The sequence below is a fragment of the Pseudorasbora parva genome, chromosome 3 (genome assembly GCF_024679245.1).
Source record: "Pseudorasbora parva isolate DD20220531a chromosome 3, ASM2467924v1, whole genome shotgun sequence".
Taxonomy (NCBI): domain Eukaryota; kingdom Metazoa; phylum Chordata; class Actinopteri; order Cypriniformes; family Gobionidae; genus Pseudorasbora; species Pseudorasbora parva.
This window is the reverse complement of record NC_090174.1, coordinates 12,871,719-12,887,225: the sequence shown is the minus strand read 5'-3', so window position 1 is coordinate 12,887,225 and position 15,507 is coordinate 12,871,719. Positions and strand designations below refer to the sequence as shown.

The 15,507-nt window shown below is 37.7% G+C and overlaps 1 protein-coding gene across 1 annotated transcript in view; it reads right to left on the bottom strand.

Moving 5' to 3' along the window:
• The window catches only part of pisd (phosphatidylserine decarboxylase), a 53,048-nt gene extending 39,917 nt beyond the window's left edge, over positions 1-13,131 (bottom strand). The window contains exons 1-2 of the mRNA XM_067437835.1: positions 12,665-13,131; positions 12,143-12,201 (exon numbers count right to left, since the gene is read on the bottom strand). Coding sequence (XP_067293936.1) covers positions 12,143-12,201; positions 12,665-12,774 — 169 coding nt within the window. The 5' untranslated portion in view covers positions 12,775-13,131. The remainder of the gene's footprint in view (positions 1-12,142; positions 12,202-12,664) is intronic.
• Between the last annotated feature and the right edge of the window lie 2,376 nt (positions 13,132-15,507).

The following is a 15,507-nucleotide window of genomic DNA, read 5'->3' as shown; positions in this document are numbered from 1 at the left end:
TGACAACTAACACATCTATACCATCCGTCATGGCAATGATTTAAAAATGATAGCTTCTCAACTTTGAATCACAAACTGAACTGAGTAGCGCGTAAATGTTTGTACAGTAACGTTACAGTTTGACTGTAGAGTACTGATTTAAAAGTCGATTTATTTATTTTTATTTATTTATTTTCAACTTAGATGGTGAAGAAGGTGACGTTAGAGATCTGTAAGCAACTAAACAGTAGTAGTAAACGTAATGTTAGTTAGCTTCTGAGTTATGTGTTAATGATGAAATATAGGCTAATTTAGATTTCAATCCATCAAAAGGGATCAACAGACGTATCTACTGTTGTATTTTATGACAACACTGGGAGGAAATAATATTAACCTTTGTAATTTGACAAACTGTTATGTGAGCTACTTGGAGTTTCCAATACTAGCATCTTGTGTTAAATCTACAACACAGGGGCTATTATTGTAATGTTGTCTTACTAAGAAACTTCCAATTTAATCAGAAATGGGTTCGACAGTCAAGAAGTGGATAAAATCACTACTTACTGCTTGCAGGAATATGGTTGGAATCGACCCTTTCTTCAGTTTTAGACGCTGAGCGAATCCTGCTATATTGCCACAGTTTAGAAAAACTCTCCGTGGTGAATGGGCCGAGCAAACGAACAACTTTGAATTAAATTGTTGTGGTATCCAATGGTAAATAAACTAACCATGACTGTTGACATTGTTTATTTTTATGGGAAGGCTATGAAAAGTCCTCACGTCCCCTGCACAGCCTGGAACATGACATTTGTGTCTATGAGAGCTGCTGTTTTTGCCATCCTCACGTGACGCTTGTTTATCTGCTGAACTCCCAACAGCTGTGCACTGCGCAGATCCGCCTGACAATGAACATGGGCTGACATGCAAATGCTCGGGGCGTACATATTAAGGATCTCAGCGATTGCGTCACAGTTGCCGTTATGTTGAAAATAGTCTTTTTCTGTGTAGTTTTTCACAAAAAATATTTACACATGAAGGAGGAGGCAATGGTGTTTGAGACTCACTGTATGTGCTGTCCATGTACTGAACTCTTGGTTTTTAACTGTGGCAAGGTTAATTACATTTTTCATTCTAGGGATTTAAAAGTGTTCGAACTTTCATGACAAAATGCTTTGTGAAAAACTAAGAGCAAAAATGCAGGAGTCCTAAAAATAAGAATAACACTTATTATTTTTAGTTTCTCCTAAATCGGCAAGTTAGGAGCTACTTTTAGCCTTAAGATGGTTTGTGAATACGGCCCCTGAATCATGGTTAAACCCCAACATTGATTTTGTTTTAAAAGGTTACATAAATTTGAGGAGAGATAAAAAACATTGGTGGGTGTATCACGTTTATTAAAGCAGAATATTGGAATATGTAGTCGGAAGTATGAGCAGGAATCAATAGTTATGTAATAATAAACTTCTACAACCATGTAAAAGATTAGCGTTTGAGTGACTTTAAAATTATTGAGGGCTTAAACGAAGAGAGTAATTTTGTATAGGGGGTAATAAATATAATTTTGAATATATGGTAAAATATAATTTGGTATATTTGGTAATATTTAAGGGTATAGGGGGCGATTCCGGATTCAGCCCTTGATTACAGCTGAGAATTAAAACTTCTTGTGGCACGTGCATTGAAACTTCACAAACTTGGTTTCTAAAACATTATTTTCGCTTGAATTCTGCAATCTCTCGAGACACGTGCACACGTAAGAGACTGACAATTAGCTGAACATATACTATTTTAATTAATGACACTTGGAATACTTTTTAAAATATTGATTTAAATATGGCAACATTCTTATGAAACCTCATTCAACAAAATATTTCTATAATTAAATCACTGACAGAGTTCCCTCGCGTATCAGCCAATCACTGTGGTCATGTGTCTGAAATTGGTGTTTTATTGGTGGTTGTCTCTCCACAGCATCCTTTTGTGGGACTTTGCAAACCTGTATTAACTCTAGTTTGGAATTTTTCTACAATATTCACTCATGAAAGTAACATTTCTGCAGCATTTCCTCTTTCAATCAGTAGAAAATGTGGTTAACACCTGGTCATGCATAGGGGGAAAAAATACTGTCAAGTACCGTGAAACCGATATAATTTAGAAAAATACATTGATATACATTTTTGGTCAAACCTCCCATTACTGCGTAGTTCAAGCTAGTGAAACAAATGAAAACAGCGCTACTTGTTCTCTTGATATGGTCTGTTTGTTCTACTGACCAAGAAACCGCTTCAGATGATTCAGGTGACAGAGCTGTTTCACTGCGGGCTCGGCAAAAGTGCGCATCAAGAGAGCATGTTGACTGTGAGCACCCTTGTGAAACCTAAAACGACCAAATGGTTCTCCTGGACTTAATGGATATGTGCACACAGCAGCCATTGTAAGTTCACAAGTGAATATGAAGTGTGCCATGTGGGACAGGGCCTTAGCTCTTAGCTGCATCGCCAGGAGAAGAGGGGGAGGGTGTTCTCAGGACAGATGGAGATAATTGGCAGGCCGCCAACTGAATAGCTCTGCATTAGGGTTTCAATAACCCTCCCATTAGCATCATCATTCATTGCTCCTCCCCATAGTGTTATGTGCATTAAAATCCCCACACCAAATTACTCTCTTTGTTTAAGCCCTCAATAATTTTAAAGTCACTCACACGTTAATCTTTTACATGGTTGTAGAAGTTTATTATTACATAACTATTGATTCCTGCTCATACTTCCGACTACATATTCCAATATTCTGCTTTAATAAACGTGATACACCCACCAATGTTTTTTTTAATCTCTTCTCAAATTTATGTAACCTTTTAAAACAAAATCAATGTTGGGGTTTAACCATGATTCAGGGGCCGTATTCAAAAAACATCTTAAGGCTAAAAGTAGCTCCTAACTTGCCGATTTAGGAGAAACTAAAAATAAGTGTTATTCCTATTTTTAGGACTCCTGCATTTTTGCTCTTAGTTTTTCACAAAGCATTTTAGCACTAAAACTAGCTCTTAAATCCATGAAACGCTAGGAGTAGTCAAGAGGACTCCTATAAGTCACAATCCTAATGGCTGTTGCTGCAATCTGCCCAAAGACACTATAAAACATTGAGGCAATAGTGATAATTACTGTATCTTTAATAAAAACTAATAATGTCAGATTACCTGTGGTAGTTGTTTTTACACTTACAAATGATTGAATAAATTAAAAATAATATAAGCATATTTGACGTGCCGTCTGAAGCGGTCGAGGGCTCCAAACTCGGAATTTAGCCCAAACCCAGAGTTCTACACCGTATTGCAGACCGAGAGTGAGGAACGGGGTGGCAGAGGGATGCAGAAAACTGTGGAGGTAACTAATGTTAGGCGAGTCGGCTCTCGACTGTGTATATATATATATCTCCTCTCGTGCTGATTAGATAGACAGTTTGAAAGTGCTCCTCATGAACTTTGTTTCTAAAAAAATGTTTCCGCTTGAAAATTCTGAAATCTCTCGAGATGCAGGTATGTAAGAAACTGACAATTAGCTAAACATATACTAGTTTAATTACTGACACTTAGCCCTTCTTTTTAAAATATTTCTTTGAATATGGCAACAATTTTAAAATATAAAGGGTTTGTTCACCCAAAAATTAAATTTCTTTCATTAATGACTCACCCCAATGTCATTCCACAACCGTAAGACCTCCGTTCAGCATCAGAACACAGTTTAAGATATTTTAGATTTAGTCCGAGGCCTTTCTGTCCTTTGAATGTAAGTGTATACCCACTTGCTGTCCACGTCCAGAAGGTAATGAAAACATCAAAGTAGTGCATATGTGACATCAGTTGGTTAGCAAGTGGGCATACACTTACTGTATTTTCCGGACTATAAGTCGCTCCGGAGTATAAGTTGCATCAGTCAAAAAATGCGTCATGAAAAGGAAAAAAACATGTATGTCGCACTGGACTATAAGTCGCATTAGGGCAGAGCAGGAGCCGCTCACGCCCGTTCACTGTGCATAACCGAGCAGAAGAAAGAGAGTTTGACGTGAGTGAGAAACTTGTGAGGGACTGGCGAAAAGCAGAGGTTACTTTAACTGTAATGAAGAAAAAGCTAATCGTGAACTGTAAGCAAGATGGCCAAAGCTGAAGGAACGAGTCCACAGGTGCTTGAACTCTCTGTTGGGAGAGGCTCAGCTGCGCGACTATGCTGTAGCAGTGTGAATCGTTCTCGGCTGCATATTTTACTACATGCAGTTTGTATTTTGCAGAATAAGATTTTCTTTATGGGGGCATTTTGTTTGTGTTCAGTCTTTCGAAGTTTTGTCTTTAAGTTAAAGGTAGGATAGGTAGGAATTGGTTAAAAAAAACTTTTTTTTGCAAATTCGTTTAAACTTTCTTTATATATAAATACATAATTAAAATGTAAGTACTCTGAAAAAGAAAGTACTAAAAATTGAGTGTCTGTAGACCTCTCACGACTGTTTTAAAGACAGCTCATTATTTCCATTCACTCCACCTTCTCCCTTCTGGGCTCTTTCCAAAGCCACGCCCCCAAAATACATGAACGCGCCTAACCGACCGCTCAGCTGGAAGACGCATTATTTACCTCAGACGAGGTATTCACATCATGTCAGAATCACGTCATTAAAAAAAAAAAAAAAAAAAAAAAAAAAAAAAAAAAAATCGAACTTTATCAGTATGAATATAAACAGATAAGATGTCTTTTAGTACTCACTATCAAGCTAGAATACCGGTACTGGTAAAGTTTAAAATATATATTTATTTGATTTGGTAATGAGCTAGTTATATTTATAAGGCAAAGAAAACGGGTAGCATCATGTTTTTCCAATAACATCAGTTATACTGTAATGAAGATGAATTTCGTGCAAGATTCATAACATATACTGTGTTTTGCATGTAAGAGTTTCCATGATGAAAGCATTGTTTATTAGTAGTAGCTAAAGCTAACTTAGTTCTAAAAAAAAGTTCCTGGATGCGGTGTACTAGCCTTTACACATGCATTTTGTTATCTAAAGTTAAATTTTTCGAAATTCAACACAACAGCGATCAACTTGAGCTAAGCATATTGAGTATTTATCATCTCTACTAAGGGCAAAGTGTATAACATTGTAACTTTATGCTAAGTAATGTTATGTTAGCTATATTAGGCAGCTTCATGTGCTCTTGATACATGCTTCATGAAAACATAAACCAAAAAATGTTTTAATCAAAGTGAAAGATTACCTGTCCAGCAGAAATACAGCCAGCAATGAGTCGTTTTTCAGGTTCCTCAGTTCTCACCATCGTTTAAAAGCCACGCAGATATTTACTTGCGTTTGATTTCTTTGTTTATCCAAAGACTTTCTGTGCGTTGCCTTTGTCTTCTTTTTTTGCATTGTTTGCCTTCGCTGACTTTAAAACCCTGCACTGTGAATTTTGAATGCTCTCTCTGCCATTATTTGGCCTAGGTTTCTTGCCTCTTGAACTGCTCAAATCAAACGAACGCGCGCATGTGGGCAGATCCTGTAACGAAAGCGGTGGTCGCCATGGTAGCGAGAGAGAGTGACAGTCGCCCAAGCCAATCATTTGTTTCATCCCGAATGAAAATAATGAGCGGTGTTTATTGCAGATTAAAAAGTCTAGAGTCACTCGATTTTTATACTCTCCCTTTCAGAGTACTTAAATTTTAATTATGTATATTTACATATAAAGAAAGTTTAAACAAATTTGGACAAAAGTGTTTTAGATCAGTCCTACCTATCCCACCTTTAATATTTCAGTTAAGAGTTTAATATTCGCGGCTATATGTTTATTCTTGTCTGTCAGAATGAATTAAATTTGGATATACAAGTCGCACCTGACTAAGTCGCAGGACTAGCCAAACTATAAAAAAAAGTGTGACTTATAGTCCGGAAAATACGGTACATTCAAAGGACAGAAAGGCCTCGGACTACATCTAAAATATCTTAAACTGTATTCCGAGGATGAACAGAGGTCTTACGGGTGTGGAACGACATTGGGGTGAGTCATTAATGAAAGAAATTTCATTTTTAGGTGAACTAACCCTTTAAACTTTTTTTTAATATAGCAACATGACCCCCCCCCCCCCCACACACACACACACACACACTCTTAGCTTAAGACTTCTCTCTAGTCTATTCCTTAATAAAAGTTGCTCTCAGCAGCTTTGTGAATAGATTTTAAGAGAAAGCTCGTAACTAAGAACTTTTACTGCCATTTAGGAAAACTCTTAGTGGTAAGATACAGTGCTTTGTTAATACAGCCCCAGGTTTTTTCCCCATATGATCTATATATCCATTAAATCCCAATCCATTAGCCACTAAACTCCTAACATTCCACTGAAGGTTATTAGTGGCATAATTATCCATAACCTGCTTCCTGGCTATTTTGAATAATATAACATTAATTCTTCTCTTATCGTTTCCCACGCCAACCCATCTACATCCAAGAACCTCACTGCAGCTCTTAGTATCATTTGAATTGTTGTTTTCTTTTCAGTGTATGCTGAACAATGAATTACTTCAGCTGTAACGAGTTAGAAACGTATTACTAACAATCAACACATCTTGTTTTATTATTTTATTTATTTTATTGCTTACATAGCCATTACTTAAATGACTACAGGTTCTACTCTCCCTTTCTCTTTTTTGTTTGTTCATCAGCTGCTTTGACAGCATCTGCATAGGATAACTTACATTTTGCCATCTGTTGTATTTCTATTGACCTTTTCCAAACCTCACAGCCACTGTATGCCACACTATTATATTATTACACTGTATACACACAGCATTTTACTTCTGTACCCTCTCCACATTTCCCATAACCATGCTCTTCCCCGCAACATGTGCGTCTTTTCTTTGATTTGCATAATGTAGCGGTATGTCCATATCTCTGAAAATTGTAATGTCGCAACAGGAAAACTAACCAACCCTAATTTGACTCGTTGTGGCAGAGCTCCTCATCCAAGCATCTTGATTCCACCACTTGACCTCCTTCCAAATTTCTTGTTAGTTACCTCCTCCATTGTTATTCCTAAAGGATTTCATGTTATCACTCCTCTCATCCACAACCTTTACCCTACAATTCTGCAACTTTCTATTTCTGTTCGCACATTTTTCAACTCATAACTTTCTTTTTTCTGCTTCTCACTTCTACACAATAACATTAGAGCTCCATCCTGAAGACTTATGGCAAATTTGACCTCCCCTATTAATTAAACTTTTGTCAGAACAATTGGATTTACACCTAACATACATTCTCCAGCAAACTTTATCATTAACATTCTTAATTAATCCGTATCTCTAATTTAATTCCCTTTCACTATATCCATTATACTACATTTAGATACTCCTTGATACTCTTTTTTTTCACTACAGGTTCAACTCTCCCTTTCTTGACCACAACGCAGCCCTGAATGTCACCAGAGACCGTGTCACCTAAACATTCCCCAGTAGGGGTGGACTGGCAACCTGGAGCAACGGCATCCAGCCTGTTGCTACGAAAACATATATGAAGAATGAATTGTAGTAATTTTACGTAGCCTATCCTTCCGTCAGCCCAGACTAATTACTCGTGTGGCCCACTTCAGGCAAAAACTCCAATCTATTTAGCGCTTAAGACGCTTGTCCATGTCAACATGTTTGAGATATCCAATCAAATAGAAGGGAGTGGGATTGAATGTCCACAGAAACAGAGAAGCACAACACTTGTAATGCTTTAAGAATGATGTGAGCCGAGGTAAGATAAGCAGCTGAACATGACAAGACAATGCAATACAATAATATTTGCAGACTGTTTATGATAAATTAAATAAACTGTTAAATGACGGACATTAATTTCCAGGAATGCAAACCTCATCCTCAGATTGTTATGCCATTTACAATAAGAGTGAATGTTTGTGTATCTGTTTCTATGCTTTCTTCAGTAATTTCACAATTGTTTAAAAATTATTAATAAAACTCAAACTAGTAACTAAAACAACAGCAAAACTGGCAATTTTCACATTCAAGCAATATAAGTAATTTCATATTCTAGTGTCCTGTGTTAGGAAACTCATAGATACAAAAATAAATATATAATTTGGTAATTAGTTCACATGCATTTCTTTACAAAGTGTGCAATCAAAAGTTTGAAATAAGACTATGCTTTAAAGGAGGCTGCATTTATTTGATCAAAAATACAGTCAAACACAAATATTATGAAATAATACGGTTTCAAAATAGCCATTTTCTATGTGAAGATATTGTAAACTGTAATTTATTCCTGTGATCAAAGCTGAATTTTTCTTGACACTGAGTCTTCAGTGTCACTATCCTTCAGAAATCATTCTAATAGGCTGTATGTTTCATAAACAAGATTTTCTACACAGTTATCCACAATTGGAGCTATATTCCAAAATTGACCGATTTCATCCATTATAACCACTAGAAAGGCACCATTAAAAGCCCACATTATGCAGGGCTCTACGCTAACTTTTTTCTTGAGGAGCACTTGTGCTCCTAATTAAAAAAATTTAGGAGCACAGTCAAAAATTTAGGAGCACATTCTAATCCATCAAACACATTCCAATTATAACTTTCCCATTACAGGACGATATTTGTCCTTTAATGTCCAGGGTCATTTAACCATTATAAGAGCAATGTTTTCTAATCTTATTAAATGTATGCATCATCTGTCAATTTCTTAAATTCAACATAATTCTGACATTATATTATCATTAACTTCTGAGAGTACAGCACAAATACACAAAAAAAGCAGAACTGGACTTCATACTATCAAACACCTATGCATTTAATGCATGAGTTAATGTTGTATGAATGTTTTACATATAAGTTTTTGAATTTAGAAATATGTACAAATTAAACTTTAAAAGTTTAATATTTTAAATAAAAAAAAGTCCATGCAAAGTATAAATATGAAAATAAAAACCGCCAGTAGGTGGCGGCAAGTCATTCAGTCAATAGTTCAAAACACAAGATTCATTTGAATCGAATCGCTTGGAGATGCGAATCAGTTCTGGTGAGGCTTTGATTTTCACAAATAGACAGTGTTGTGGCTAAAACGTTGTTACTTAATATCATCTTGTCTATTAGATTTTTGTACGAGATCAGTATCACACATGCAATCATGCCAATACTCGGAGCTTTAGCAAACTGTAACTTTTGGCGCTCTGGCGCTTCATAAACAGAACCGCATGCGTCTCGCGAAAGAACATTGCAGCTGGATCTACTTCTCTCTGTTTGTGGTGAGTCACGCAGATATTGTGCTAATCCGCAGCGGGAATAATTTATTTTGTGTGTAACGTTACAGTGATTCAGAATAAGACAAAAACCCTGTTTGGAAAAAATCTTCATGATATACTCGCTCATTATATACATTTAGTATTTTTTTTAAACAGCATGTGTGATAAAGATTAACTCAAGGGCTTTTTAAATGTATTATTAATACATTATTGTTTGATGGCATTTATGCCCCAAGCATCCGCTAATTTCTGGGCTTGTTTATGATAATCCAAACGTGGTATTTCCAGTTCATTTTGATTTGGCTGATAAACAGCGCGAAGCGTCTGGTAAAGTGCGCATGGCTGCGTCGTCAGACTCGTCACACGTTTCACTTCAATCGTTGTAAACAATCGTTGTTTGAAGTGTAGTCCGTCGCGCACGTTTTTGCACTTCTTCTGCTGAGTGCTGACTGAAGGCATGAAAAGCAGTTGATTGCAGTAGGAAACATAGCCTAACAGTTTCTCAGTGTTGATTCAGTCAGTGTTGTAGTTTTTATTCCGATTGTACACATCCATTCATGAGAATCGATCGGGTCACTCGCACCGGTGCGCCTAAATATTTTTTCACAGTCGCACGCAGTAATTTTTAGGCGTAAATGCGCCCAAAATGGGCGTTATGTAGAGCCCTGTTATGCACTTCTAAGTCTTCTACCGTACCAGAGCATTATGTTATATGAACTGATGTATTAAACTTGAGATGTTTAAAAAAAAATTCAAAACTGTTTACTATTTCCCCTGTGCACAAGACAAATATTGTAAAATATGCCAGTCATTCATTAATGTAAATAAGCATTTCAATAAAAATTAATAAATAGAATAAATAGCATTCATTAATATTTATGTATAAATAGCATTTATATATTTATGTCGTGTTAAAATTGTTCTGTGCATAAGGTGCTGAGTATTGCAGACCGGGTGTGATGGGCTGCTTTGTGCCAGAAAGTCCAGGGCCACTTTTTTTGCCCCAGTCCACACGTTCCCCATGAAGGCCTCGTTGACATGACAGCCATTGGCACAGATCCTCAGCAAAGACCACGAGAACCAGACAGGACCTCAGCACAGACTAAGGTGTAACTTGCGGCGCGGTTTATTTTAAATTTGACATAGCATCTAAAATAAAATGCTTGTCGAGACAGACTTCTGCTAATGTATGTTTCTGCTGATGGATACGCATTCTGGTTTCCCAATAAGTTACAACAGCAATGGGAAGAAAAAAAACATGAACAAAACAGTATCTCTTAGTAAGTTTGAGAGCGCCGTTTGCTCTAAAATGACCCGTCATTTACGCCGTCATGACCCAGACGTTGATGGTGCACGAGCCCAGGTGAGACCTGAACATCACACGTTTCTATCGGTGTTTAAACTAAACTCATTTAAGCCATACAAATTTAAACATTCAAGCTCAAGACACAAAAGAGAACTTGTGAGAATTTGTGCGCGTAACATGAACCCCTTTCACACTGCATGTCAGACCCGCAATATTCTTGGAACATTGCAGGGTCGCCTTCTGTGTGAAAGCAACCACTTCCCGGGATTGATTACCGAATTCGACCGGGGTCGGGGACCTAGTAACATTGCGGGATTCGACCCGGGACGAGCGCTGTGTGAACAAAAGCCAAAACTAATGCCGCAACGTGTACGTAGTTATCGTGCGACTCCTAGAGCTTGTTTTTTCAATAAAACCCTGCAGTGCCAGAAGAGCTAGTCGGTGTTTTAAACACAGAGAGTGTTCGTATACAAAAGAAACTAAAATTAAACAAGCAGAAATGTGCGCAAACTGGACACAAGTCGAGACCACGGAGCTCCTTACTCTCAGCGCTGAAGCTGAGATCGCTCGCCATTATACGTCACATCCGGATGTCACGTGTCAACTCGACCTGGGACCGTTAAGCGTTGTGTGTGAAAGCGCACATATTACGGTATTTCGCTGGCAGTGTGAATGGACCAAATGCCGGGTCGCATTACCCCATCATATTATTATCGCAGTGTGAAAGGGGCTATGGAAAGCCATGTCTCTGACAGCCCACAAATATTGAGTTCTCTTTCAAGTCCTGCGCTTGAATGGACAAATTTCGTCACCATGTCCGTCTTGGCGGGTATCCTAGAAAACACAGTACGTTACGTCTTAAGTGAACATAAACAGTGAAAAAGGCAACACGTGTTCAGTATCAGTGTACTGGAGCCATGCATTAGCTCTTAAAGTGACAGCAGCCTACTATTCCTGCTGTCTATGTTTTTAAAGTTAATCAAACAACAAAAGACTGCTCCTGACTGAATCGCTTTCGCAAGCCGTAATAATAACTACTTTGTTCAATTTCTGTACCCAAAAACTTCTGTAAGATACCTACATAACTTGATAAGCACCACTTACTTAATTTGTATATTTGCTCCATTGTATACATTTTTGCTGTTGCTTGTAGTTTGATTATTTAGTACTTTGAGATTTTGTTTAATATAAAGTTCGTTACAAATAAAATGTATTAATATTATATCTTAATTTTCTTTATTTTTATTTGACGGTAGTCCTTTCCGTCCTGAACATAGCACATACCAAAATTCACCAAGCACACTACTGCATGAAGAGAAAGGCAGTTCTCTTAAAGTAACACCAAGTATATTTAGGTATTGAGTAATAATAAGCATGTTAGATTTATTAATTTTGCGTATTTCAATGTCACCTTGCTAAGGCAAATTATGATCTGATTGTGGAAACAGGGAATGGAATGAATTAAAATTGTAATATTTTGGTTGGTAACCTATTTACTCTTGCAAGTTTCCAGTCATAATAAAGACATAGCAGGTGCGTTTGTCATCAAGAGGTGTTGAATGAGTGGTGTGAGACTGACCTTTGGAGAATAACCTCTGATGACCCCATCTGAGACCAAAGCCACCGTTCTGAAGAAAACTGCACACAAGAGTTTACACCATTGGTAGGAAACACTCGAGAACACATAACTTACGTGCAATTAGAGGAACTGGGGAAGAATGTCGGCGTATAGAAATTGGCAGTAACGGTAAAACATAAAATTAATAAAGATGCGTCCAGCTAATATAGACATAACAGTCAGCAGATATTGTATTGTTATAGTAAATGGGCCAAATTATTAAACCTGTTCTTCTAAGGCAAGAATGAACATGTCCCTGCTGAAAAGTTAAGGATAGCTGCCTTACTTAACTTAACAAAACCTCTCTGTAACTTGGCTCTGAGATCAACTGGGTCTCAGGATCCATCACTTTCAACAGTCTCGGCGAGTTCGCCTATCAGCGACTTTACGGGATAATGATGAAGCCAGCATGTGTCTGTATTTACCGAATAAGGTCTGGTGTAGTTTAAATTCTTTCACAAAAAAATAGCACTGCACACTTACCTGCTCTTTCTTGCTCCTATCAGGTGGGCGACAAACACTCTCCGTACGAGCGCTGCCATGACAGAGATGGTCTTAATTTTGGGAGATACGATGGTCCGTGGCTCTACCATTGGAGAATGCGTAACGGCCAACTTGTATCACGTGTGCCTTGATAACCAATCGAATTACATTCTTGACGTTGTGCGACAGTCAATCACTGTTTGCGGATACCATAGAAATGAATGAGAAGTGCCGTAAACTGAATCCTACCTGTCGTGCAATTGTCACTGATTTCTCTTAAAAACCTGCATTTTTTTCAGCCTAAACTATAAAAAAAAATCCATCCAAAACGAACGTTTCAGAGCAAACATGTTGAAGATTAGCCGATTCATTAAATGATACGCATTTTTCCCAGAAAAGCAGTTCATTCTGCGTAGTGAAGCCTCTCCTCCGTAAACATCCACTCGAAAAAACGGCAACTGGTTTTCTTCACTGCGTAGCACAGCGTTAGCAGGTGGTACGCTTTTTTTGCTAACCTTGGCTGCTTGCCTTAAAGTGGCTTTGGCCATGATGTTTGTATGCAATAACAATTCCTACTGTGCTCTCGTCCTTTATGTGACTCACTGACGACATCTACAGGAATAGAGGGTTCGTTACCACAGCCCGTGACAGATTGTAGGCTACTACGTATTGTTTACCATAGAGTAGTAGACTGTATTTTTTTTAATTGTGAGGAAACGACAACAAAAAAGCACAGACCTTAAAGGGATAGTTCAACCAGAAGTGAAAGTTAGCCCTTTTTTTACTCACGCTCAAGCCATCCAGGTGTATGAGATATTTGTCTCTCAAATCAGAGTTACGGTATATTATATACGTTACCCTGGCTCTTCCACGTTTTGTAATGGCAGTGAATGGTTGTTTCTGTTTTGAAGCCCAAAGCTTATTAGAACCAGGACATTTTTAATATACAGTGCCTTGCAAAAATATTTGGCCCCCTTGAACTTTGCAACCTTTTGCCATATTTCAGGCTTCAAACATAAAGATATAAAACTATTTTTTTTTTGTGAAGAATCAACAACAAGTGGGACACAGTCATGAAGTGGAACGAAATTTGTTGGATATTTCAAACTTTTTTAACAAATCAAAAACTGAAAAATTGGGCGTGCAAAATTATTCGGCCCCTTTACTTTCAGTGCAGCAAACTCTCTCCAGAAGTTCAGTGAGGATCTCTGAATGATCCAATGGTGACCTAAATGACTAATGATGATAAATAGAATCCACCTGTGTGTAATCAAGTCTCCGTATAAATGCACCTGCACTGTGATAGTCTCAGAGGTCCGTTTAAAGCGCAGAGAGCATCATGAAGAACCAGGAACACACCAGGCAGGTCCGAGATACTGTTGTGGAGAAGTTTAAAGCCGGATTTGGATACAAAAAGATTTCCCAAGCTTTAAACATCCCAAGGAGCACTGTGCAAGTGATAATATTGAAATGGAAGGAGTATCAGACCACTGCAAATCTACCAAGACCTGGCCGTCCCTCTAAACTTTCAGCTCATACAAGGAGAAGACTGATCAGAGATGCAGCCAAGAGGCCCATGATCACTCTGGATGAACTGCAGAGATCTACAGCTGAGGTGGGAGACTCTGTCCATAGGACAACAATCAGTCGTATACTGCACAAATCTGGCCTTTATGGAAGAGTGGCAAGAAGAAAGCCATTTCTTAAAGATATCTATAAAAAGTGATGTTTAAAGTTTGCCACAAGCCACCTGGGAGACACACCAAACATGTGGAAGAAGGTGCTCTGGTCAGATGAAACCAAAATTGAACTTTTTAGCAACAATGCAAAACGTTATGTTTGGCGTAAAAGCAACACAGCTCATCACCCTGAACACACCATCCCCACTGTCAAACATGGTGGTGGCAGCGTCATGGTTTGGGCCTGCTTCAGCAGGGACAGGGAAGATGGTTAAAATTGATGGGAAGATGGATGGAGTCAAATACAGGACCATTCTGGAAGAAAACCTGATGGAGTCTGTAAAAGACCTGAGACTGGGACGGATATTTGTCTTCCAACAAGACAATGATCCAAAACATAAAGCAAAATCTACAATGGAATGGTTCAAAAATAAACATATCCAGGTGTTAGAATGGCCAAGTCAAAGTCCAGACCTGAATCCAATCGAGAATCTGTGGAAAGAACTGAAAACTGCTGTTCACAAACGCTCTCCATCCAACCTCACTGAGCTCGAGCTGTTCTGCAAGGAGGAATGGGCAAAAATCTTGATGTGCAAAACTGATAGAGACATACCCCAAGAGACTTACAGCTGTAATCGCAGCAAAAGGTGGCGCTACAAAGTATTAATTTAAGGGAGCCAAATAATTTTGCACACCCAATTTTTCAGTTTTTGATTTGTTCAAAAAGTTTGAAATATCCAATACATTTCATTCCACTTCATGATTGTGTCCCACTTGTTGTTGATTCTTTACAAAAAATTACAGTTTCATATAATTTTGTTTGAAGCCTGAAATGTGGCAAAAGGTTGCAAAGTTCAAGGGGGCCGAACACTTTCGCAAGGCACTAACTCCAATTGTATTTATCTGAAATAAGAATGGCTTGAGGGTAAGTAACTCATGGGCAAATGTTCATTTTTGGGTGAACTATCACTTCAAATTAAGAAATGAAAAATATGCTTTTTAATTTTTTTTATCCAAAAATACCTTCTTTGTTGAGACACATCAGCATGCCATGGAGGACCAGAAAAAGAATATAAGAAGGTATCAAATGTATTATTTTGTTTGATAAAAAGTTGAAATTACATTTTGTGATTTTTCCACCATAATAAAAAAAAGATAATTAAG